Raw genomic sequence first — 27,160 nt, forward strand, 5'->3', positions numbered from 1 at the left:
TCCTCTCCAGGAATGAACTAATATTGGGATGGCTCCCCGGCCTGAGTCGGGCGGTGGGGGTATGTGGCGGGGGAGGCGTGGTTTAGCGCAGTCTGCAACAGGAGAGCGAGTGAAGAGACGAGCGGCGGTAAGTGGTTCAGGTGAGAGACAATTAACTCCTGGATCTCGTTGCAGTGATTGGCGTGGGGAACCAGTATTTAAGCAGTGCGACAGCCGGCGAAGAACGAGAGAGACGGGGACTCGTGAGCGTGAGCTGGTGAGCTGTCAAGGACAGAAGACTGCAGTACCGAAGCAGAGAAGAGTTTTGTGAAGTGCGCGCACCTGCTGCGTTTGTTTGTTTTGTTTTGATTAGTGTTTAAATAAAGTCTCTCACGAGCCCCGTACGCTGACCCTGGTCTCCTTCCTCTACATTAGTCAGAACCTCGTTACAATCACCATCACCTCTCTACCATGAGTTCTAAACAGGATATATATTAGAGTAATCATTAATATTAGGTTATAGGAATTTCGCAATCCAATCTCAAAACACTTCAATCTTGGGTGACAAGAACAGGTTTATTTATCAACTTTGTCAATTTGTCATGTCTTTATCTTGGTGCCAATGTCCCCTCACAGACTTACAACACAGTGATGGCATTAATATATTAAAAAAAAAAAAAAAAAAAAAAAAAGCAAATAATAATGTTAATTTTCACCAATGTGTGTTGATTGTCATGACAATGGCAAATGTTGTTGCAGCACAAATGTGGCACTTCAGAATTAGAGCTACCTCTGACAAAAGAAAAAGCTAAATAGAAGATATTGAACGGAACAAATTGCTCAGAATAGCATCACTACCATCATTACTTGTGGGCAGGGTTCCCATGGCTCATTTGTAACATTTTTCCAACACAAAAAATTATTTTTGCTCATATTTAAACCCCATTGCTAGGAGATTAATAACATTGAGATTACATGTACAGAAAAATATCTAATTTGTATGTTAATAATTCAGACGGTTAGAATTTATTTCAAGAACAACATTAAGTTGCAAGAAACACAGATATTGCTGTAACAGTAATAGCTATCAATGCAACAAAAATGCTGAACTCTTCTATGAGGAAAGATTTAAAGATTGAGAAAAAAAATTAATAAAAAAAATCATTCATAAATCAGGATATATTTCTGCTTTAGTTCATTCATACCAGTACTTAGAAGGCTATTCTGGTGCAAATATTATGAAAGAGCAAAAAATCAATAAGGAAATGGCATTGTAAAGCATTAAGGACTATTTGTAAAGATGCAGAGGTATGTATCAGTCTTCTAAAATGCAATAGACCCCTCTTCTTCCAAAAACAAACAAACAATGCATTTAACATATTTTTAAAGACTACCCTATGATAATATATAAGCATTAACAATCCAGCTATTCTCATATTCTAATAATAGTATAGTTCTGTTGTCACATCATTTATTGATTTATATACATGCAGAGGTCAAAATATTATAAATCATTTACACTGTGTATGCCACCCAGTAGATGACATTTACCACAGCAAAGGTGAAAGGGAAGACAGCCCGAGCGTAGATATCGATGGTGTCAGCATCGATAGGTTTACACTTGCAGCATTTCTTCTCTTCACTGCTTTCCTTCTGTGCCCGTCGGGACCGAGTGCCACGGACCTCCGTCTCTTCATGTGGATCTCCAGGAGGGTCAGTGGTCCGCTGGGCCCTGTTCTGCCTGTTTGTGACGAGGAGGCCCTGGTTCATGCCAGCCACAGAGAGCGAAAACAGAACCATGGCCTGCTTTCCATTCTTTACCATGGACTGCAAAAGAAAATGAGGGGAAAATAAGAATTGTCCATTAAAAAAAAAAACAGGTGGGAATTATTTTTAAACTATGTAATACTCTAAACTGAATAAGGTTTTAATTAATATTGGTGGTAAATGGTAAATTCAGGGAAAACTGGCTTTTAGTTTAGTTACCGATATATGTTTTCCATTTATTTATTGCCTTTGTTTACTTTAAGGTGCAGCTGTAATATTTTCATGTGATTTAAATTTTATTTGGAAGGTACATAACAATAAACATTTTGACATGCGGACAAATGTATTTTCAGGTAAATTAGGCCATCTCTGATTTATAAAAAAAATATCCCATATCTTAATAGTGTCCCTTGAATTAAAGACTATTGTTATACTCTTAAAGTGAAAACCCACTGAGCACAGTGCAGTCTTCAATGACCCACTTTACCTGAATTCATCCTACTTGAGATTTGAGAATATATGAAATGCTCGAGACTTGGTCAGTTATAGCACACAGTTTCACCCTTCTGCACAAAAATAATCTTTTGATAGTACCTCTGCACTCTTATTCGTCTTGACTTTGGCTTTCTCCTTCTTGCTGTAGTCTGCATTATAATGAGCAAAAGCGTATTCGATCAAGGCAGCGAATACAAAGACGTAGCAGATCCAGAAATACACGTCCAGAGCTTTGATGGCAGAAGCACGGGGCAATGATGAACGAGCACTGACCATCAGTGTTGTCATGGTGAGCACCGTTGTGATTCCTGAAGATTAAAGGACACATGGAAATATTCCTTTAACTGGTCAGGTTCATTTGTGTGTGTGATTTGTTTTAAATGTTCTAATTTTACTGATTACTGATTTCAATAGACATTCTACTAACTCTTAGTAACTACATGTCAACTAACTCAGAGTCGTAGTATACTATTAGGTTAGTGTTAACAGAATATATTCTGAGTTAGGTTAAAATAAAGTGAATATTAATCAGACAGTCTACTAATACTCTAGTAACTGGTATATATATATATATATATATATATATATATATATATATATATAGACACACACACATATGGTGAAGAGTACACTTAAGAAACTGTAAGTTACAGACCTAAAGTAACTCTTGCTGGCACAGCTGATTGGCTGATCCAGAATGAAACCCATGACATGGCAACCAGTAGGATTGAGGGCATGTAGGACTGGATGATGTAAACTCCTCGGTTACGTCTTAGTTGAAACCGTAAGCTGAGACGTGGAAATCTCCCTGCTGTTACAAGAACGACAATATTTGCCTTGAAAATATGTAACATGGTTTCTGAGTTAACAAAGCAGATTAAAACAATTCAAAATCAAAAAAGAGTAGCAGCAGCATTAGCGATAATGTATTTGAGAGAATTTAGTTACATCTGATTTATCAGACAGTGTCGATGAAAAGCCTCACCAGATTTAAAGTTCATCACCTCTGTGACAAAGCGATAATCTGTGATGGTGAACTGGGACAGCTCCAATTTGTCCAGCCCATGAATGTGTTTCTGACTCTCTGACCAGTGATACACAATGTCTTCTGAAGAGTAGCCATCTGCAAAACCACCACAGGAAAAAGAAAATATATGAAATAAAGGAGTTTTGTGAAATATAGGCCTGGTTTAACAGATGGGCCTTGTATTAAGCTAGGATTAAACAATAGTTCAATTAGGACATTTTGTTGTTTTTATAAAAACATTACTGGTGTGCATCTTTAGACAAATCAATGACACATAATTTAAGATATGTAAGTTTCATAAGTTAAAACAGCTCAAACATGCATTTTAGTCTAGGCCTAGTCTTAAGACTTATCTGTGAAACTGGGGGAAAAAGTCACAGGCATCATTATCATGGTTTGCTTTTTGTGTAGGAATCATTTTTGTGTTCATGAAGCTGAAACACTGTAATGCAAAAAAGAGATGCCAGATATAAGTTTGGCCTTTACTCACAGCTTTCCAGGTCTAGCATGCATTCCTGTTCATCCATGGGGTATTTTGTGAGGTCCATATCGCATGCAACTGTAGACGTAATTCTGAAAGGGAAACCATCACGATTAAACATTCTGAACATGAAGCAGGTCACAGAGAAGAAATAAACCCTCTTGAAAGTAAATTATATGATCCTATTAAAATATTGATGTTGTTGGGATTTTTTTCATACTGTTGGTGCAGTTAGATTGCTTTACACAGCTCTCAGAAATAAGTCATTGGTCAATGGTAGCCTTTATTTATTAATTAGCCAAGCAGATTTATTAGACCACTTTGTGTTTATTTTGCTATAATGTCTATTTAAAAACGTATTCGTTTTTTTTTTTAATTAGAATTATCTACCCTTTATCGTGACCAGTCAACATTACAAAGTCCTTTTACATTATTGCCAATGCAAAATTACTAACTAGTTTAAAAAGCACAAAAAACAGCCACGAACCGACTGCTGTAGAGGATGACTCCATCAGGCTGCAGGCGTATGAGTTTGTTCTCCACAGTGACATCGTGAAACCAGGCTGATTTGGCATTAACTATGAATGTGTCTGGTAACCAGAGTTTGTCCACAAAGCGGCTGTCCAGGCCAAGAGTTTTGTTTGTGTGGTTGTACGACAGACGGTCATCTCTCCAGCTCTGCCGCAGAAATATTGTCATGGTGTATTCCTGTCAAAACAAATGCACACAAACAAAACCTTTCTGAGACTTGCGTAGTGTACAGATTTACAGACAAGTTTACTTTAAAGCACTGAATTAAATCAAGCAATAAGCCATTAGAGGCTGTGCATCACAATAGTTTGACCATTGATATGGGGTGCTCTTCCTCCTAAAACACATTAAAATCAGCGATTAACATAGATAATAATAATACTTATTATTTTATAATAATTAATACTTATTAGTGCTGTGATAAAGGGCACACACAAAGTTTGGTGGCAGCTTCAGATTCAGTTTGGTATAATGCCATCCATCAGTGCATCAAATATGGTAATAATGGTTAGGACTAGCAATACATAATTCACAACCTTTGTTGATATGGTCTGAAAATAGATTGACTGATCAACCTGACCCATATTATTTTAATAGGATGATTTTAAGTTTATCTGGTTTGATTTATTTGCAAGCAGTTCTCTGGAATACCATTGACTCAACAATAAGTGCTTGTGAACCTTCTGTGCTTGGTTCTGCTATAAACACATTAATATTGAATGTGTCAGTTTCTGTTAGTTTGGACTTTGTTTGCACTGTTTTCTCTTGTGTCGTCATGGTTATTGATTGATTCTGTTCAGGTGTGTCTTGTTAATTATCCTCGGTTGGTATGTGTGTCTCTTAATTGTTTTTCATTTGTAAAAAAAAAAAAAAAAAGTAAATAAATCCAGCATAAATCTGAAAATTTTCACACAGAAATGAAGGCTTGGTACTAGAGCACAAATGCAATGTAGAAAAGACACGCTCACTCACATGCATGCTGGCAAATCAATCCTAAATAAATCTGAATATGTATAGACAAAAATGAAGGCCTGATAGAGCACAAATAAAAATGGAATGAGCATACTCACTCACTCACGTACGTACGCACACACACACACACACACACACGCACACCGTTCATATCTGATTATTGCAGTGTTTATTATTTTATTTTTTTAAATACAATTGTTTTGATTTTTACTTTTTAGATTGGAAAACAAATGTGCCTGAGTTCATAGTGACCCCAAAGACCAGATTTGCAAACAGGAAATGAGGGACATTTGAAGGTTAAGAGTCACTGGACTACATAAAAAGACCACATACAGTGGAAGACCATCTGCTCCAGCAAGCAGCTTAGACAATTTAGTGGTCTTGTGATTTCTATGTATATTTGCCAAAATTTACTTCCTGTGTTTTTACAACTGAAGATGGTGTTTAGAGGACCACTGAAATGGCTTGTTGTTTCTTATGTGTCCAGTGATTTTTAAATGTGTAAAATATTATTAATTTTACATTTTCTTTCTGGAACTCAATCCATTCCATTTTGAAAGAAGAATATTAAAAAGAAGCTTAGCACATTACATTTTTTTAAATTTACATTAATGACAAAAATATGATTTTTTTCTAAACCACAACAAAACAAATCTAGTACATCACACGTGTGAAATAGTGATATGGAAAACCTTACCATGTTGGCTTCTGAGATATGGTCAATACTGGCGACTTCAATTGCCATGGCAACATTCACAGGAGTTCCTGAGGAGACATGTGAGAAAAGAAAAAATAAATGATCAGACTTCACCTACTTGACAACTAAATTTAAATAATTTGAGAAAAAACAGCACTCTTTAAGCCTTATTTAAATTTTCCAAATCTTTAATAAAAAAAAAAAATGTACATGAACCATGCTAAAAGATAAAAATGAAGTAAATGAAATAAAATGATCAAATTCATTCCCTAGACACCAAAAGAAGGAAGCTGCTTCAAGAATGTAAAATATCACTTCCACTAGTGTTTTTGTAGAATGGTAATGCAAGGTACTCAGATTTGGTGTACAGTGTCAACGAAAAGTCTTGAGTGGCTTAGATTTGTTGTGAGTCATGTGACTGCTATGAATGCTATCAATGTGACTGTATAATTTATATATATAATTATGTAAGTATTTTATTCTGCAGTATATTAGCCAGTGTGAGAAGAGAGAGAACTGTGTCAGCAAGGGACTTTGAGCCAGGGCTCAAGTCTCCTGAAGCGATACCATGCCATATGTCAGAGCACAATCCACAAGGATATGACACAAATCTGTCATGTTTGAAGGGTGCCACATTGTAAAATTAGTGAAGTAGTTCCCAAAGCAACTGAGAACCTTTAAAGCCTGGTTTATGCTTGATGCACATGTGCAAGGGTCAAAGGTCTAAAGACGTAAGAGCCACCTGTCCACCTCATTCACTTTCCTTTTATCCTTTCCCATTATAATATAATATTCATATACATTACCTATCAAACTTTTTGATCAGTAAGACAAAAAAAGTGATGTTTAAGAGTGTGACGAGAGGGGCGGGGCTTAGAGCCGTGGGAACGGAGTGAGGCCGGTGGAGTGAAAGTGATAACGAGCGACACCTGTGCCACTCAGCGGTCTCAAATGCCACAGAGGAGCTCCAGAAGGATAAAAAGAGGAGTGACAGCAGTGCAAGACGAGAGAGGACCAGGCCTGGATTTTATTTTGTGTTTTGGTTCTGTTTGTGCGCGACAGTCATGCGCCACCTGGTGGACGGTGACGGCTCCTCTGGATTCGGGCAGCTGGCAGGAGTTCCCCATTCCCTGCTCCTTCCCATCATGGTGGATGGCAGCAGGCTCCGGCCCCAGGTGAATGGCGTCACTTCTCCTTTTATCCTTCCAGAGCTCCTCCTTGGGATTCGAGACCGTTGAGTGGAGCAGGTGTCACTCATTATCACCCACTTCTCACAAAGACATTTATAATGTTACTAAATATTTATATTTCAGATAAATGCTGTTCTTTTGAACTTTCTATTCATAAAAGAAACCTAAAAAAATCTACTATGTTCTAATTTGTATCAAATAAATGCAGGCTTGGTGAGCAGAAGAGACTTCTTTAAAAACATAAAAATCTTACTGTTCAAAAACTTTTGTCTGGTAGTGTATATTTTAATTACACTGAACAAAATTATAAATGCCAGACTTAAGTTTTTTCCCCCAGTTTTCTGACTTTTTCATGTATACAAAAGTCCTATTTCTCTCAAATATTGTTCACAAATCTGTTTAAATCCATGTTAGTGAGTACTTCTCCTTTGCCGAGATAACCCATCCACGTCACAGGTGCGGCATATCAAGATGCAAGATGATTTCATTGACAATTTTTTATTCATTATTTTGAACTCAAGAAAAAAGCGGACATTGCATGAGGACGAACTAAAACTTGGTATACAAAATATTTGTGAAATAATAGTATGTTTTCTCATAGAAAACTGTTTAATAAATAATGAACATCAGTGGACGTGAAATTTAAACTAAATTATAGAATGACCCACATATTATAATCAATTATAACTTCAGTTTCATAAATGCAGAGCAATGTGTACACAGGTCCGCAGAGGAGAACCACTGACATAGGTTTACTTTATGTAGCAGGGTGAAGTGTTACCGGTGTTGATTATTGGCTAGTGTCATGTGAAAACGTTGAGCCTATCAGCAGTCTGCTGTCACGATATAAAAAGAGGACGTTTTTGTCACTTGGGATGCGTTGTCACCCGTACCGCCCCTTTACGGAAGTTGGCACTTATGAATGGGAGAGTATCTGGAGTGCCGCCTCTGCGTTCTGCTGCTGTGTAGGCTGCCCCTGGCTTTGAGCTCGTCAATGAACAAACTACTGCATGTTATCGTTACCGACTGTGCATAGTACCGTGTTATGAACATCTTCCGATTGAGTGACAGGATCAAGGGTTTCACCTTTATATTATGAGACAAGATGCGCGTCTATTGATGTAACGCACTGCTGCCTTGCCTGGGCTGATTCCGGTCGTCTTTTTGTTGGAGTGAACTTTTTTTTTCTTTTTTGGCGAGCCTGGACGATTCCTCGCCAAAGAGTGAAAGTAAAAGTGTGGCTGTTTCTCGTTTGCCCTGTGAGGGTGCGGGCGATCGTGGCCTCACTTATTTTTTTGTGAACTGACTGTGTACTTTTTTTGTTCTCTCTTTATTTTACTTTTTTTTATTTCTGTCCTAAGGAAGGTGTATAGAGGAGGGGTTAGCCGCTGTTTAACGGGGTTCACGTTGAGTGTTGTGCTTATTGTGTGACCTTACTTCACCAGAGTGTGTGTGTGGGTATTAAGCGTGTGGTGTGTGTGTGTGTGAATTGAGGGTCACAGCAGGCCATCTCCCTCCCTTAAGCTTTCTTGTGTATTTGTATTATGTTGTATCCATTTTTTTTTATTTATTGAAGTGTTGTAAAGTGTTTATTTTTTTCTTTTGTTGACACGTGAATATTTAGCCCTTGATGGTAATGTATTGATGATTTTAAATTTTGTATTGAATAAAGCCGCTTCATTTTTTTGTACTCCCAGGCCTATGTCTCTCTGCTCACCCATTTTTCGGTAACGAACCTGTGCGCCCCCCCCGTCTTGGGGCTGGCAGTTCCCGGTATATATACCGGGTGGCGTAGTTGAATGTTATATAATTGTTGTTGCTTTATACAGTTCCTTCCAGTACCTGACGCCACTGGCCACATTTGGCGTAGTCGGCAGGGTCTCCATATTTTGGGTGAGCTTGTATTTTGAGAAGTGAGTCTGGGAGTGCTTTTGAGGCAGTATATTTTTTTTTGTTGGTATTGTATGGTTGAAAAATATACATGTACATTTCTCCCCCCCCCTCTTTTTCTTTTCTCTTTCTTTCCTAAAGGCAAGGCAGCGGTGTGTTATTTGTGTAAAATCTCCTCGGTGTTGTGGTGAGTAGTGATGGAAGGGGAGTTACAAGAATTAAGGGAATTGGTAGCACAGCTAAAGGCTGATAATGAGAAATTGCGCCAAGAACGTGTATGTGCTCCAATGTTGTCAAATAATGGTGTTTCTAGTGTTGCAGAGGCTCCCGCCACCGTGTCCCAACCCGTGAGTGCTGGTGCCACCTCAGCTGAGAGGTTTGTGTTTGTACCTCGTGATCGGCGATGTCCAAAATTTAACGGCCGGGCTGGCATCAGCATTGACGAATGGGTTGAGGAAGTTCAGGCGTGTATGCAGGTGCGCCATCTTTCTATTGCTGATCGAGCGTTTTTTGTATTTGACCATTTGGAGGGGGAAGCACGGGAGGAGATTAGGCATCGACCTAGTGTTGAACGAGGGGATTGCGATAAAATTATTTCCGCATTGAGGGAATTGTATGGCTGTTCTCAGTCATATGTGGCTCTGCAGGAGGCATTTTTTTCTCGTAAACAACGTGAGGGGGAGACCCTATTAGAGTTTTCTTTAGCTTTGATGGGCCTTTGGAAGTCTGTTGAAGAAAAGTCCCCTTATGCTATGCCAAATTCAGAAACCCTTGTGCGTGACCAATTTGTAGAACATGTGATAGATAGCGCCTTACGTCGTGAGTTGAAACAATTGGTACGTCGCTTACCCTCCTCCAGTTTGTTAGAGGTCCGTAGTGAGGCTCTTAGGTGGGAGAGAGAGGGGTTGCCGGGGGGTGATCGCCGTCGAAGCCAGTCGGTTCCTTTGGTTCCCGTTATGCAGTATGGGGTACAGGGGGGATCATCGTTAGATGCCCGTGGTGCCTCAATGGTTGAGCTAAGTGAGTTAAGGGATCTGTTGAAATCACAGCAAGCCCAATTAAATCAGCTCTCTAAAAGTGTGACTCGGCTCCAGATGGTGGCTGAGTGTAGTCAAGCCCCTCGTGCACGTAGTCAATCTCCACACCCACGGAATCACTCTTCTCGTGGCAATACCATAATTTGTCGACGGTGTCAGCGACCTGGCCATTTTGCCAGGGAGTGTGACGGGGAACGTGTTCCTCCTCACCCTCCATCTTCTCGTATGGTCCCTCCTGTGGCTGGAGGTGGGCAGCCTTTTGCACAGCAGTTGTCGGAAAACTAGCACCCGCCGGGCTGCAGAGTCACAGCTCGGTTGGGGTAGATGGTGGCTCAAAGATTCTTCAGGGTTCTCGTTCAGTATCATCTTTAATGTCGTCATGTCCCCATTTGGTAGTTTGCATTGGTGGGGTTCAGGTGCCCTGCCTTATAGACACTGGCTCCATGGTTTCTACAATAACGGAGAGTTGTTTCTTACAAAATTTTGAACCGTGGGGTCAGGATCGTCTTCGGTCATGCCAGTGGTTGCAACTTCGTGCTGCCAACGGGTTGGACATCCCCTACATTGGTTATATGGAGTTGGATGTCGAACTCTGTGGCAGGTTAGTGCCAGGATGCGGGGTGCTGGTTGTCCGAGATCCTCCTGGGGGCTTGTGTTCCCAGGCACCGGGAGTTCTGGGAATGAATGTTCTCAGCCGATGTTACCAGGAGCTCTTTGGGCAGCATGGCTCTTCTCTTTTTGAATCTCCCTCATTGGTTAAGGTACCCAGTATTGTAACAGAGGCATTTCAATATTGTCATAAGGTATGCTCCCAGTCTTATTCTACTCGTGCGGGGTCAGTTAGGGTACGCGGTCGTAGGGTACAACGCATCCCAGGTGGCATGTTACAACTAGTTACGGCAACTTGTTCAGAGCAGTTCTTGCATGACACTGTGCTTTTTGAGCCCCCTGAATCTGGCCTGCCAGCTGGATTGTTGGCCTCACCATCGTTGGTGCAGGTAAATCGAGGTATTGTTTCGGTGCCAGTGGTGAATGTGGGAACCACTGACATTGTGCTTTACCCACGCACTCATTTAGGAACTTTAACTAGTGTTTATGTTGTCAGTTTACCATCAGGGGTTACGGAGGTTAAAACTATCTCTGCTACCGTTAACGTGCAGGTCTCTCATGAGTTGCCTACGGTTGAAGAGCAGATAAAGGCTACTGATTTGTCTGTGTTGTCACTGGAGGATCAAGAACGTGTTCAGGCTCTGCTCTGGCAGTACCAGTCGGTGTTTTCTGTACATGAGGGGGATTTGGGGTGTACTACCCTGTTGTCGCATGAGATCCCACTGATGGATGATACCCCAGTTCGGCAGCGGTACCGTCGAATACCCCCATCGGAGTATGAGGTGGTAAAGGCCCATATCAATATGTTGTTGGAGGCTAAGGTGATACGCGAGAGTTGTAGCCCTTACGCATCCCCTATAGTTCTTGTCAAGAAAAAGGACGGTAGTCTGCGGATGTGCGTAGACTACCGTCAGTTGAATGCGAGAACTAGAAAGGATGCGTTTCCTCTTCCTCGTATTGAGGAGTCATTAGATTCACTGACAGGGGCCCGTTGGTTTTCCACCATGGATTTAGCTAGCGGATACAATCAGGTCCCTGTCAGTGAACAAGATCGGCTTAAGACTGCATTTTGTACGCCATTCGGCTTATTTGAATGGAATCGCATGCCTTTTGGCCTTTGCAACGCACCTAGTACGTTTCAGCGTTTAATGCAGCGTTTATTCGGTGATCAACAGTGTCAGTCATTGTTACTGTATCTGGATGATATTGTAATTTTTTCATCTTCAGTCAAACAACATCTGGAACGACTGGAGCTTGTTTTGAGTAGGTTGCAGTGCGAAGGTCTTAAGGCAAAGTTAGAGAAATGCGCTTTCTTTCGTTCGGAAGTCACATATTTGGGTCATGTGATTTCAGCCGATGGTGTTTCCACCGACCCCAAGAAGATTGAGGCTGTGGCCCAGTGGCCACAACCTACTAGTGTGTCAGAACTTCGCTCCTTCTTGGGCTTTGCGAGTTATTACCGCCGTTTTGTGGAGGGGTTTGCTAAATTGGCAGCCCCTCTACATCGGCTGGTTGCAGAGTTTGGTGGCACAAAGTCTCGGAAGAGAGCAGAGCCAGGTTTTGCAAGTGGCTGGACTACCCACTGTCAGAGAAGTTTTGAGAGTTTGAAGGGTAAGCTCATTTCTGCTCCGGTGCTCTGTTATGCAGATTTTTCCCTCCCTTTTATTTTGGAGGTGGACGCTAGCCTGGGTGGGTTAGGTGCAGTCCTTTCCCAGGAGCAGGGTGGCAAAGTAAGACCTGTGGCATATGCAAGCCGTGGCCTAAGACCCACAGAACGTAATATGTCAAACTATAGTTCTATGAAACTAGAGTTTCTGGCATTAAAGTGGGCCATGGCTGAGAAATTTAGAGAATATCTATTAGGCCATAAATGTGTGGTGTATACTGATAACAATCCTCTCAGCCATCTGACCTCAGCTAAATTGGGGGCTACAGAGCAGCGCTGGGCATCACAGCTTGCTTGTTTTGATTTTGAAGTTAAGTATCGGCCTGGGAGGTGTAATAAGAATGCAGACGCCTTGTCTCGTCAGAATCCACCCGTACTGGAAGTGGCAGGTAGCCTGTTCCCAGGTACAGGGGTTCCCGCTTCGGTACGTCAGGCTGTCGCTGTACCATTGGCTCCTGTTGCTTGTCAGGCCATGGTGACTGCCTTACCGGGTCATTCACTTGATCATATCGGGGGCTTACAAGAGGCTGACCCAGTAATCGGTGAGATTCTGGGGTTTTGGAGAAAGCAAGAGTTCCCTGGGCCTCTTGAGCGGCGGCAGCTTTCACAGGCTGCTCTAATTCTTCTTCGGCAGTGGGACCGCCTGGTGGAAAAGCAGGGAGTGATTTATCGTCGAATTTTTCGTCCTGATGGTGGGGATGAGATTTTGCAAGTAGTTCTACCTTCTGTACTGCAGCGTGACGTGTTGCAAGGGTTGCATCAAGAACACGGGCACCAGGGCATTGAACGCACTACTGAGTTAGTGCGTCAGCGGTGTTATTGGCCTGGTATGACAGCCAAGGTGGCACGATGGGTTCAGGAGTGTGAACGATGTCAAGTGGCCAAAGACACTGAACCGGCTGCCCGTAGTTTTATGGGACATTTGCTAGCGTCCCGGCCAAATGAAATCTTGGCCATCGATTTCACGTTGCTTGAAGCCTCTCGTTCAGGCTTGGAGAATGTTCTTGTAATGACGGATGTGTTTACGAAGTTCACTCTTGCTGTCCCTACTAGGGATCAACGGGCCGAGACTGTAGCACAAGTGCTGGTGTGTGAATGGTTCTATAAGTTTGGGGTACCTGTACGAATTCATTCTGATCAGGGCCGAAACTTTGAGTCCCTTCTGATCCAGCAATTGTGTAAGCTTTATGGGGTTGAGAAGTCTCGCACTACACCATACCACCCAGCTGGTAATGGTCAGTGTGAGCGCTTCAATAGAACATTGCATAACTTATTGCGCACCTTACCAGTTTCAAGGAAAAGAGACTGGGTGTCATGCCTCCCTCAGGTGCTCTTTTCATATAATACCACTCCACACCAGGCCACAGGTGAGTCCCCACACTTCCTTATGTTTGGTCAGGAGCCGCGGCTCCCCATCGATTTCCTGTTGGGCAGAGTGTCTGAGCCAGTGGCAGGTGAGGTGCATGAGTGGATTATGGAGCACCAGACACGGTTACAAGTAGCCTTTGATGGGGCAAGAGATCGTTTAAAGGTAGCCGCTGATCGTCGGAAAACATCTTTTGATCTGCGGGTCCATGACGCACCACTTGAGCAAGGGCAGCTGGTTTATCTCCGGGAATGTGGAAGGCAGGGCCGACACAAGATTCAGGACTTGTGGAGCTCTGTGGTGTATAGGGTGATAGAAGCGCCTAGGGTAGGTGGCTCGGTTTATACTATTGCACCGGTGGATGACGGGGGTAAGATCAAGCGGGTTCACCGGTCATTGTTAAAAGTTCAGGTTCAAGGGAGCCCTGTTCAAATACCCCGTGTCGCTCATGTGGTTGAACCAGAACAGAGTTTACAGGATAGTTTGGATGAGGTGGACTTGTGGGTAGCCTTGCCAGAGTCATCTCAGGCAACTTGCGTTCCTGTCCCTTTTGAAGGGTCAGTTGTGTGTGAGGGAGCTGTGGCTATAAATGGGCCAGGTCCTCCTTGCGAGGTGGAAATAAGTCAAGGTTCATCACTAGACTTGTCAGTTCTGAGTCAGCCGCGAGAGGCTGAGGTTTTGCCTCGTAAGTCAAGGAGACCAACAGCTGGCCAACATTCAAATGTTCATCATTTGCCCAGAGCAGTTGGAGAAGCTGCAGAATGCATTAGGGTGCCCTCTGGTGCAATGTCTAGTGCAGTTTTAGCTGTTTTTAGGCCATGGGATTGACTCCAGGTTTGGGATTTATCGTCGGGGCGACGATTTATAATGTGGGGGTGGAATGTAGCAGGGTGAAGTGTTACCGGTGTTGATTATTGGCTAGTGTCATGTGAAAACGTTGAGCCTATCAGCAGTCTGCTGTCACGATATAAAAAGAGGACGTTTTTGTCACTTGGGATGCGTTGTCACCCGTACCGCCCCTTTACGGAAGTTGGCACTTATGAATGGGAGAGTATCTGGAGTGCCGCCTCTGCGTTCTGCTGCTGTGTAGGCTGCCCCTGGCTTTGAGCTCGTCAATGAACAAACTACTGCATGTTATCGTTACCGACTGTGCATAGTACCGTGTTATGAACATCTTCCGATTGAGTGACAGGATCAAGGGTTTCACCTTTATATTATGAGACAAGATGCGCGTCTATTGATGTAACGCACTGCTGCCTTGCCTGGGCTGATTCCGGTCGTCTTTTTGTTGGAGTGAACTTTTTTTTTCTTTTTTGGCGAGCCTGGACGATTCCTCGCCAAAGAGTGAAAGTAAAAGTGTGGCTGTTTCTCGTTTGCCCTGTGAGGGTGCGGGCGATCGTGGCCTCACTTATTTTTTTGTGAACTGACTGTGTACTTTTTTTGTTCTCTCTTTATTTTACTTTTTTTTATTTCTGTCCTAAGGAAGGTGTATAGAGGAGGGGTTAGCCGCTGTTTAACGGGGTTCACGTTGAGTGTTGTGCTTATTGTGTGACCTTACTTCACCAGAGTGTGTGTGTGGGTATTAAGCGTGTGGTGTGTGTGTGTGTGAATTGAGGGTCACAGCAGGCCATCTCCCTCCCTTAAGCTTTCTTGTGTATTTGTATTATGTTGTATCCATTTTTTTTTATTTATTGAAGTGTTGTAAAGTGTTTATTTTTTTCTTTTGTTGACACGTGAATATTTAGCCCTTGATGGTAATGTATTGATGATTTTAAATTTTGTATTGAATAAAGCCGCTTCATTTTTTTGTACTCCCAGGCCTATGTCTCTCTGCTCACCCATTTTTCGGTAACGAACCTGTGCGCCCCCCCCCTGTCTTGGGGCTGGCAGTTCCCGGTATATATACCGGGTGGAGTAGTTGAATGTTATATAATTGTTGTTGCTTTATACAGTTCCTTCCAGTACCTGACGCCACTGGCCACATTTATTACTAGGTATTTATCAGTATGACATGTGGTGTGCCTGTCACAAGCTTGTTTCTTAGGACATGTTTTAAATATATGTGGAATAATTGAAATACTCTAAAAATAGACAGTAAAAACTGGAGCATTTGTCATAGGAAGTGTGAGGTTTGATGTGAAAAAAGGCTAAATACTGATGACTGCAGGTTGTTGAGAAGTGTAGTGTAAACTGCACATATAAACTCACCTCCAATCCCTGGGCGAAAGTTTCGAGCATAACCTTTCATTAAATCATCCAGATTAGGCAACCAGGATATTTCAATTTCTGTGGCAACATAGTCACCAATATCACTCAGCATGGCCCTAAGGGACAAAACAAACAAATGTTCTTCACTTTCTCTCTCACAATTTTATCATAGATGCAGATGTGTGACATGAAATTGCAGTTTGGTATTCACAATATTGAAATATATTATGGGAACATATTTTGTTGGAAGTGATTGTAAATACAGGACAAATGGATGGATTGAAAAGGTGTTAAGCAAAATAGGATAAAACACAGAAACCTAGCATTAGAAAGCAAAACCCAAACTTACTGAGGGGCTTAATGGATTCTGGTTACACAATAAGAAACAAAATAAGCCAAAAATGATAGAAACCGAGCCCAAAATACAACAAACAGACACAGACATAAAATACAAATTGGGGCACTGAATCAGGAAGCTAAGGAGGTAATGAGGGCTATGCCAAACAGACATAAAGGACAAATCCAAGTAACAAAACTGACAATCGGAATATAAAGCTCTTTTTTCCTATTGCGTTTTAAAAATATGGCTGAAACTTCTAGTTTGGAGATTTTCAAAACTGAAACAAATAATTTCAAATAATAAGGTTGCGCTGAAAATTATACTCATCTGTCAGACTGAATGATCTGCAAATTTTCCTTCATGAGCTATTTTAGTATGACACTTGCAATTTTAATGAGACATTGGTATTATAAGAATTTCTGTGGCAAGTGCTCTTTTTAGTCCAGTGTTCTCTGTTCCTCCTCACTATTTTCTATAAGTCTTTTTCTTCTGCCAAATCTATGAAAAAGAGAGCAGATACTGTGCAATTGTGGCCTGCGCTTTCAATTTAAAAAACAATATGTCCTATGAATAACTCAATGCGATAAGAATCCTTCCTTTTTTCTTTCCATTCTCCCACATTTCATTTTCTTTTCTTTATGAATCTCTTTTAGTGGTGTTTACTGGAAGAAACAGGGTGCATTTTCTTTTTTATTTTGCCTCGTTTCTTTTCTCTCTCGTGCTTTTTTCATGAGTTCATCAAACAACAGTGGTAAGTCAGAATCATTCTTCATGCTCGGTGAGTAATGGCTTCTCCTGCTATTGTTATCTGCACCTCTTGCCACATGTACAGTTTTTCTATCCCTGTCGGCTACGAGGGATTCACATGTGATAAATACATGGAAATAGTTAGGCTGACAGAGAAGATTTGAGAATTAAAGACACGCATCCAAACTTTAACTGAGGACAGAAAGACTGTGAGGGCTCTAGAAACAGCTTTGGATGTGACAAGCTCGGGGATTCCTGTACATTGTTCGGGTCCGCTAATAATAGCGCCCCTTCAGCAGGGCAACTGGGTGACTGTGGGTCAAAACACAGCTTTTCTGTTTCCCGATCAATACATTAAACAGGTTCTCCCCACTCAGTGATGCACCCACTGAGAAACCTGATGAAAGTGCTCTAGTTCTTGGTGATTCTATTGTACGGAACGCAGGGCAGTAGGGGTTAGAGGGGCCCTGGTGCAGGTTGTACCAGTGGACCCTGTTTGAAAGTGTTTAATTTGTATGTTCTTTCTTTTTATTTGTTTGTGCCATTTACACAGAGTTTACTTTTTTTTTTGTAAGAGTCACAGTTTATTTGCTCTAGTTCAGAAAATGGTAATAAAATCTGACAAGAACCCAGAGTTAGACTGTCAGAACAAATTCATCTTAATATCATCATAATATCAGATAAATTTGATAGAAAGATATTTAATGGATTACAATCAAACGGAAACTTCAGACAACTGTCAATACTTTGTTGACTAATTACCAAGCAATGATTAATTTTGTTCAGTCTGTGGTGTTAAAAGGTTGCATTAGCAATTCTGGAAAAAACACGTAAGCAAAACATGGTGAGGTCAAAGTGTGGTCTTTGGTCCCAAAAATTATTTATTTATTTATTTTTTGTATCAATTTCACTAATCCACTTTATGAAAGTTTATTTGGGTATAATATGCCACAGTTCACTTTATTTTGCTATACTCACTTACATAAATTCATTATAGTGTGCACGTACTAGTAATAAAAAAGGAAGAAAAAAAATAATATCAAAAATGATATCTGGTGTCTGAATAATTGTTGGTTTGACTATGCATTAATTCTTGTTAAAACTACAAAGTAATTCAGTCGAGAGCAGGGAGTGATTTTCTTTCTTTCATTTTCTTGGATTAACATTACAGCAGCTAACCCTCATTTTAAGAGACAATGAACTCATCCAATATAATACACATCCGAAATGTTTACTTTCACTTAAGACAACCGATAATTTTTTCGAACATACTTTCCAAGACGGGTATTTTGACATATTTTTTATGTATTTGTCGTACAAGAAAAAAAAAGAAAAGAAAAAAAAAAACAGACAAAGTGTTCAAGTGTTTTGGGCCGCCTCTATCAGCGTGAACCCTGAACAACGAACACCGTGGCTGCTGAATTGGACTGTTTTCTGTTTGTTTAAACTGTGATTTGCATTCACTCGTTTAGGTGCAGGAGGAACTTCGAGGAGAACGTCGCAGAAGAGAGCTCGGTTCAGTGTTGCTGTCTGTCAGACGCGGCTCTCTCTCCACGTGCGCACCGAACACAGCGCGCGAGTAACCAGCTTGTGTTTAAATGCTTTAAACGCTTTTGAATGTTTAAATTGGCAAGGCTTAAAAACATGTGAAATTATAGGCTTTCGAGACGACACGCAGCAGTGGCCTGTCTCTCGCTTCAGCCAGATGGTAGAGATCGCCCCCCCTCGGCCGTGGGCCCCTATAATCATCACAACCTTTCACCCCACTAGCGACGGCCATGACGGAACGTGAAAATTGAGACACCAGCCACCATAGTCCACTGTTTACTGGGAGCCAGAGCGCCTGACATCTTGGCAAATTGAAAAGTGCTGGCTAATGCTAAACGTAAATACAGTAAGATATCCATGCTAATGAAATTCAACTTCGGCAGTCAGAGATCACTAAAAATAACATTAAAGAGGTGTGTGAACTTGCAAGCACGATGTCAGACACTGTAATATGCTCTGGTCTCCTCCCTGCTTACCGTGGTGACGAGATGCATAGCAGATTGTCATCACTCAATGGCTGGATGTCTAAGTGGTGCCCACAGAATAACATAGGTTTCATAGACAATTGGATGAGCTTTTGGTGCAGACCTGACCTGTTTAAAAGAGATGGTCTTCATCCCTCCTGGGGTGGTGCTCCTCTTCTGTCTAGAAATATGGCAAATAGTCTTAGTGTTTATACTTGACTAACTGGGGCCCAGGTCAGGAAGCAGACAGACTGGCTAAACCGACCGTCTGCTAGCTGCCTCCCGTCACAGAGGTCAGTTAATTCTCAGCACATAGAGACTCTTTCACCTAGATATCACACTATAGAGACTGTGTCTGTTCCCCGAACTAGAAAGAAAAAAAAAACATTAAGAGTAAAAATTTAATTGAGGTTCAACAAATAAGGAATAAAGATCCAATATGAACATAATCTACAGTATATGTGCTCCGTTTGTCAGAAACCTAGCTAAAACCTGATGATTACATTATTTTGTACACAGGCCACCAGGGTACTGTACCATACAGACTTTATCAAAGAGTTTGACCGAGTATGACCGAGTTAGTTCTGGCTGCAGATTAAGTTTTATTTCTTGGTGATCTTATTATCCATGTTAATAATGAAAAAGATGCATTGGGATCAGCATTCATAGACATTTTGAACTCTATTGGGGTTAAACAACACGTTCAGCTGATAATAGAATAAATTATATCTCAGATCATTATTTAGTTTTGTGTAAACTTCATGCATCTAAAACTGTAAATTCTAATCCTTGTTACAAGTATGGTAGAACCATCAGTTCTACCACAAAAGACTGCTTTGTAGCTAATTTTCCTGATTTATCTCAATTCCTTAGCATATCCAAGAACTTGATGATGTAACAGAAACTATGGACTCTCTCTTTTCTAGCATTTTGGTAGATATGGTTGCTCCTTTACACTTAAGGAAAGTTAAGGTAAACAGTTTGACACCATGGTATAATGAGCATACTCGCACACTAAAGAGAGCAGCCTGAAAAAATGGGCTGAAAACTAGACATATTTCGTATTGCTTGGTGGGAAAGTAAACTATCCTAAAGAAAAGAATTAAAAACTGCTAGATCTGATTACTTTTCTTCTCTTTTAGAAGAAAACAAACATAACCCCAGGTATTTATTCAATACAGTGGCTAAATTAACTAAAAATAAAGCCTCAACAAGTGTTGACATTTCCCATCACCACAGCAGTAATGACTTTATGAACTACTTTACTTCTAAAATCGATACTATTAGAGATAAAATTGCAACCATTCAGCCGTCAGCTACAGTATCGCATTAGACAGTGCACTATAGACCCCCTGAGGAACAGTTCCACTCATTCTCTACTATAGGAGAGGAAGAATTGTATAAACTTGTTAAATCATCTAAACCAACAACATGTATGTTAGACCCTATACTATCTAAGCTCCTAAAAGAGGTGCTTCCAGAAGTCATAGGTCCTCTTCTGACTATTATTAATTCCTCATTGTCATTAGGATATGTCCCCAAAACCTTCAGACTGGCTGTTATTAAGCATCTCATCATAAAAAAAAAACACAACTTGACCCCAAAGAACTAGTTAAATATAGACCAATCTCGAATCTCCCTTTTCTGTGCAAGATACTAGAAAAGGTGGTATCTTCACAATTATATTCCTTCTTAGAGAAAAATGGTATATGTGAGGATTTCCAGTCAGGATTTAGACCATATCATTGTACTGAGACTGCTCTCCTTAGAGTTACAAATAGGGTTGGGTATTTATTGGTTTTTTTACGATACCGGTGCCATTTCATACTTTTAAAACGGTACCGGTGCTTAAACGGTGCCAGAACTGATACTTGTTTTAAAAAATGTTTTTTTTAAAAATCCACAAAAAACTATGGATAACATTAAAGAACATTTACAAAATATTTAAAATAAAGCCATAGTTTTCACACGCTCCGTGTATACTCTCTTTTCCCAAGCCTTCCTTACTCTAAGCCTAATAAATGTATTTCATGATCTGAGTCATTGTTTAATACTAAACAATTATTGTTTGCAGTCAATTGTTTTCACTGGTCAAAACAAGTCTACTGAATATAAAGCACCTACCAACAGGCTGAGGTACTGACAAAATGAAAAAAAAAAAAAGATTCAATTCAGTTTAAATTAATGTCCTTCTGGAGGAGGTAGAGTGAAACAAATATGTTATTTTCACCAGATTTAAAGGACACCATACAAATAAGGAAAAACAAAACATATGTGAGGACATTGCTACCAAATTAGCAGGGGTGTTAAAGGTTCAGGCTAGGACATCCGCAAGAAGTGGCAGGATCTAGGAAGCCTGCCATAGAAGAAAAGGGCACTGCAGAGGACTGCAATTAAAAAAATCAGGTGGTGGGACCAGTGAGTTCCCCCTTCTCACAGCAAAGGGAAAAAAGGACTTATCAATTCTTTGGCACAAGTGCTTCAGATGGCATTAGTTGTGGTATTGTGGTATTGTTGTGGTAACTTAACCTGAGCCTGAGTCAAGCGCTTCATGTTCAGAGGAACTAGTCAAGTCAAGTCAACTTTATTTATATAGCGCTTTTAACAATACAGATTGTAACAAAGCAACTGAACAACATTAAATAGGAAAATAGTGTGTTAATAATGCAAAAAGGTAGTTCATCATTGCATTCAATGATGTCATCATCCAGCTCAGCTCAGTTCAGTTTAAATGGTATCTGTGCAATCGTTTGCTATCAAGTCGACAATATCCCAGGAAATTAAGTGTCCCCAACTTAGCAAGCCAGAGGTGACAGCGACAAGGAACCAAAACTATTAACAGAGACTGCAGAGAGAGGTGCTACTTCTCTCACTGTCTTTTCAAATCCCATTCACTATGATGCTGTTTAATGTGCCTAATAACCAAAGAAATGAAGATTATATATCAATTCAACTTATCATTTTCAAAAGTCCTTGTAAGGCAGAAGTCTTACAAATCTCTCTGTCTGTATATGTATGGCTGTCATACTATTTTCTCCTCAGAATTAAGTGTATATACATATATTACTCAAGGTACACTTGAACACTACAATAACAGAGAAATTGCCTTTTTCAATAAATACATAAATAAATAAAGTTTATTGCACTTAAATTGGGGAAGTATTAAAAAATGTATTCACATTTTCACATTTTAAAGGAATAGTTTAATCAAAAGTTGAGGGTGAGTAAATTATGAAAAGTTTCATTTATGAGAACTATCCCTTTAGGTGTAAAGTTTTAGTTTAGTAGCCAAATCACACAGCCAACAGGATGAACTTTTTTTTTTTATTTTTATATTTTGATGAACATGCAGCACGTAGTACCAGGTTGGTTGTTAAATGTAGGTTTCTGAAAAATCCAAAGGAGACCTACTGATGTAATGCATACATCATAACACTGCTCCTGCAATGTTGTGAAAAAAAAAAAAAAAAAAATATATATATATATATATATATATATATATATATATATATATATATATATATGTGTGTGTGTGTGTGTGTGTGTGTGTGTGTGTGTTAAGTACATTGGACAAAAAAGTTACCATAACCTTTCCCACAATTAAAAAAAAAAAAAAAACAATAAACAATATATGGGATAGTCCTAAAATAGGTGTTAATACATTACGTAACATTACATCTTATTTTTTTTTTTATTTTTTTTTTTAATTTGACCTACAATACTGATGATTCTGTTAGATTCATCCCAAAAAAGAACAACATACAAGCTGTAGTACTGTAAACAAGGGGCAAAAGAGCCTAATGTGTTGATGCACATTCACATGAGAAATGAACTGCATGTGAACCGCACAACAAGCAAAGGGAGAGACGTGTGCATGTGGGTCAAGGACAAGACATCCCATTTTAGTGTCAGAATCAAATACATTTTACAAAATTTATTTTATATACATAAAGAGCATGCAAGCAAAGTGTCTATTTCAATGTTTCCAATAATGTTTGTAAAAATAAAATATCATGTGGATGGAATAATATTCCAGTCATTCAGTGTAACAGATATTTATGTAAAAATGAAACATTCTAATGTACGGGGGAAATAAATATGTATTGCACTTTTATTGTTGTGATGCTTGAAAACCCCTTTTAACCTATATATGGTTGAATATGCGTGCTTTAAACTGTAAGGTCCAGAGCTCCATGGAAACGTAGAAATATTTATGACAGCATATTATTTATATCTAACATACCACCAGCGAGACATAACTACAACGTATCTATCCTGTTTATAAAGCAAAAGACAAGAACATGAAAATCTGACCAATTTCATAGCAACAACGAGAATTTGAGATAGAAGCAGATTACTGTATGTGAATGTGTATTACGGCACTGCACAGATTTATTAACCTATCAGTTTATTCATGATATCCATGAGAATGAACAGTTTTGGCTAAATTTATCTTCTGATTCCCATGTTTAACATTAAATTTGACGTTGGAGGCAGAAGCGTAAAATGCATGAATTCTAAGCCTCACTGAAAAACATCATCTTAATCCATTACTGAAAAGAGAGGGATGATGGATGTTCACAGATCAGATGAAATTCGCAAATGCATTTATTTACTGCTTAAAGCCTATTTGATAAAGATTCTCATAAATGGGCAATATTTCGACAACCAATTAAACTGCTATAATTTATTGAGCATGAGAATAAATCTGCAGAGATATGGGCTATATGTTTTCTTCTTCTCCTCACAGTGTGTGACGGACGCGCGCATTCTCACCTGCTCATTCTGTTCCCCCCGATGAGCACAAACCAGAAGATCGTCTCGGCAAAACTCCGTGCATCCATTTTGCGCAAAATTGATTCGGACGAAAAGAAGACAGACAGATTAATATATCCTAATTTCCTTAGCCTCCTGGGAGAATCGCAGGAAAATTATGTAATGATCCATAGTTTAGCCAGCCTTATCCAGACTGCAGAGAAAACGGCACACATAACTCGCTTCCTCTCATAGACATCTCTCTAAAGCCGGAATAATCGCGAGGTCCGTTTCTCGAACGAATGGTTCTTCTGAGTCGGTTCTTTTTAACGAAGCGCTCCTGAATTATTTCACTAGCTGCCAGTTACGTATTGTACATTATCAGTGTGCAGTAGGCCTACTGGCTAATAAATGATTGCTTAAATGATTTGCTTTTGTTCTTGTTTGTTCTTGTCAGATAGCTATATATATATATATATATATATATATATATATATATATATATATATATATATATATATATATATATAGCTATATATATATATATATATATATATATATATATATATATATATATATATATATATATATATAGCTATATATATATATATATATATATATATATATATATATATATATATATATATATATATGAAACCAAAATTGTCCATTCTTATTGTTATGAAATATTATGTGCCCTTTAATCTTTTATAGCCTATTAAAAATAAAAACTTAATTAGACTATGCTTCTATTTTCCTTGCAAAGAAGACATCTCTTTCTGATGACTTTTGAACTGTTCTGAATCCATACAGAATTTAAGCACTTAACCGTTCGAACGAACCGATTCATTTGAATGAATCAGATTTACCAACAGTAGCTGCAACTCCCTCCTCTTCTTTCACATCAGATTAAGTCCTCCGCTTGCGGAGGATGCAACCACTCTGCACGATTACACGATGTACTTATATAACATCAACCCTGCTTTACAGTCTTCTTTAGCCCATGTCAGTGTATACTTCAAAGCCAGTGTATTCATTCATTTCTCACACCGCATAGTTTTAGGTTTATCTCTACAGCCACAGCGCATTTAATGCGTCCTGGTTTGCGATGCTGTTACATTTATGAAGATGTAGAAGGCATCAAACCCATATTTCCCAGGACATTCTGGGAAAGATTCAGGAAGGTCACCAGGGCCTTACAAAGTCTAGAAAGAGAACTCAGGTCTCAGTGTGGTGGCCAAGCTTATCTTTGTGAACATCGTGGACACAGTCTCGCCCCCAGAAAATGTTAACAGGGGTGGCCAAATGAGGCCACAGTAAATTTTGGGGTGGCACATTAAAATAAAGAAAAAAAATTAAGGGTTTGCAATATAGACAAAAAGTTATATCTCAGTGAGTTCTAGGATTTTATCGATAACGATAATTAGACTATTTTGCTGAGTGTTATTGTGCTGATATCTTATTTTTAATTGTGCTGACACCTGATTTTTTTTTTACCTTTAAACCAATGTTCAGCTCTGTGGAACATGGAATACTGTAACCTGCAGTTACAAATGAATAAATAATGTTTTGATATTTTAAAGATAAAACATTGAAAACTGATGTTTGAAATTATTTAAAAAATGAAAAGGTACCTAAAATGTGAAATTAAAACCGCCAATAGGCGGCAGCGAGTCACTGTTAATAAGTGAGTCATTCCGATTGAACCGAATCATTTAAACGGTTGATTCATTCAGGAACGAAACACTTTAATGTTGCACAGAGACGCAAAACTGTGGGCTGCAGCAGGTGCTGCACTTTTTTTTTCACTAACTATTGTGAATTTACATTCTGCATTTAAATTAATTTACCCACTGCAAATAATCCTAGGGGTGGCCAGAGTTTATACAGGGGTGGCCGAAGAATCTTGAAGCAGACAGATCCTCTGGTAGCTCTCATGTGCTACTGATCGACGTCTTCTGCCACTACAGGAGTTAGTCCGGCAGAGCTTCTTATGATTGCTTATGAAAATTGAACTGTTTGTTCTGTTCATTAAACAAGTGTTATTTTGCTCAAATTCATGATTCATGATCTGACACAACAAAAGGGGATAGAGGAGAATAGATAGCATAGTTTATTTTTTAGAAAAAGGGGGAGATGTCATGTGGCGCGGCAAAGACCGTCCCAATTCACAATGAGTCCTCTGAAGGCTGCATTCCCAGGGTGATTGCTTAATCGTGGCGCGACGAAGGCTGGTGCAATAGAGTGATGGAACTATGATGTCACTTTGTAGACAAAAACCAAGAAGTGAGCTATTATTTTAGTATTCTGGTTCCAACATCCCAGATTCAATGGGTTTTTTGAATGGGGGTTTGGTTAAATCCCCTGAAATAAGGTCTGTGGTTCATACAAGCACTTTCATGTTTTAGTCTACAACATAAAACACCAGTTACACCCCCACTCGTGATTTTTTAAAACTGTTACATTTCTTAAAAAAGACAGTTGATAACAAGTTGCTAAATGGGACTACAGGCGCTATCATAGACATTAAACGTCATCATGCTGAGCAGTGTATCAGTTTACAGTATTTTTCAATCATAGAGTATAATTTATAGTACAGTTAATTGTAGAAAAACAAATTAATGGTTTCCCATATTGTATATTGTTCAACAATGTTTTTTTGTTTTGTTTTGTTTTTTGCTTTTCCCCCGAAATGCAATATAAGTCTTTGGATGGACGATGCTCATTTTATCAATTTGCTACTGATGTATCCTTCAGAAGACTCTGGGTTTACACCATATAAGGTAAACTCATATGATTATTCACCTTTATTCACTTTTATTTATATAGTGCTTTTAACAATACAGATTGTGTCAAAGCACTATAGTAAAATAGTGTGTCAATAATGCAGCATGACAATATTAAACACAATATAAAATTTTAAGTTAAAGGCAGTTCATCGTTGAATTTAGTGATGTCATCATCCAGCTCAGTTCAGTTTAAATTAGGGAAGCACCAATAACACTTTTTTCAGAACAAGACCGATACGATACTCTCATATTTGGTAATCGCCAATAGCGATACCTGTATTTTCACAGCATTTGTCATTTTTTGCAAATATTGGGTACAGAGACAATATAATAATAAGAATAAGAAGAGGAGGAGGAAGAAGAAGTAGAATCATGATAGTTCGCTTCATTTGACAAACATATATTTCCTTCAGTTATTTCCACACATAAATATATCTGTTAAAATGTATTGTATAAGCTTTGGTTAATTTCACTGTTCATTTTAATTTACATTGGAGCAGCTCAATACTGTAATTGTTAAACATTTACCTAAAATAACGCAAGGAACCAGTTGTTACTGATCTATAATATAGAATATATATATATATAGATCAGTGGTTGTT

The 27,160-nt window shown here is 39.4% G+C and overlaps 1 protein-coding gene across 1 annotated transcript; it reads right to left on the reverse strand.

Moving 5' to 3' along the window:
- Nucleotides 1–536: 536 nt before the first annotated feature.
- Nucleotides 537–24,060, reverse strand: gabrd (gamma-aminobutyric acid type A receptor subunit delta). Its single transcript, XM_052562921.1, has 9 exons — nt 23,791–24,060; nt 15,916–16,031; nt 5,950–6,017; nt 4,237–4,457; nt 3,759–3,841; nt 3,227–3,364; nt 2,897–3,052; nt 2,341–2,549; nt 537–1,806 (listed from the first exon to the last, which is right to left on the reverse strand). Exons 1-9 carry the CDS (start codon nt 23,856–23,858, stop codon nt 1,495–1,497), a joined length of 1,371 nt encoding a protein of 456 aa, XP_052418881.1. The 5' UTR covers nt 23,859–24,060; the 3' UTR covers nt 537–1,494.
- Between the last annotated feature and the right edge of the window lie 3,100 nt (nt 24,061–27,160).

Source organism: Carassius gibelio, chromosome B8 (assembly GCF_023724105.1).
Source record: "Carassius gibelio isolate Cgi1373 ecotype wild population from Czech Republic chromosome B8, carGib1.2-hapl.c, whole genome shotgun sequence".
NCBI lineage: Eukaryota > Metazoa > Chordata > Actinopteri > Cypriniformes > Cyprinidae > Carassius > Carassius gibelio.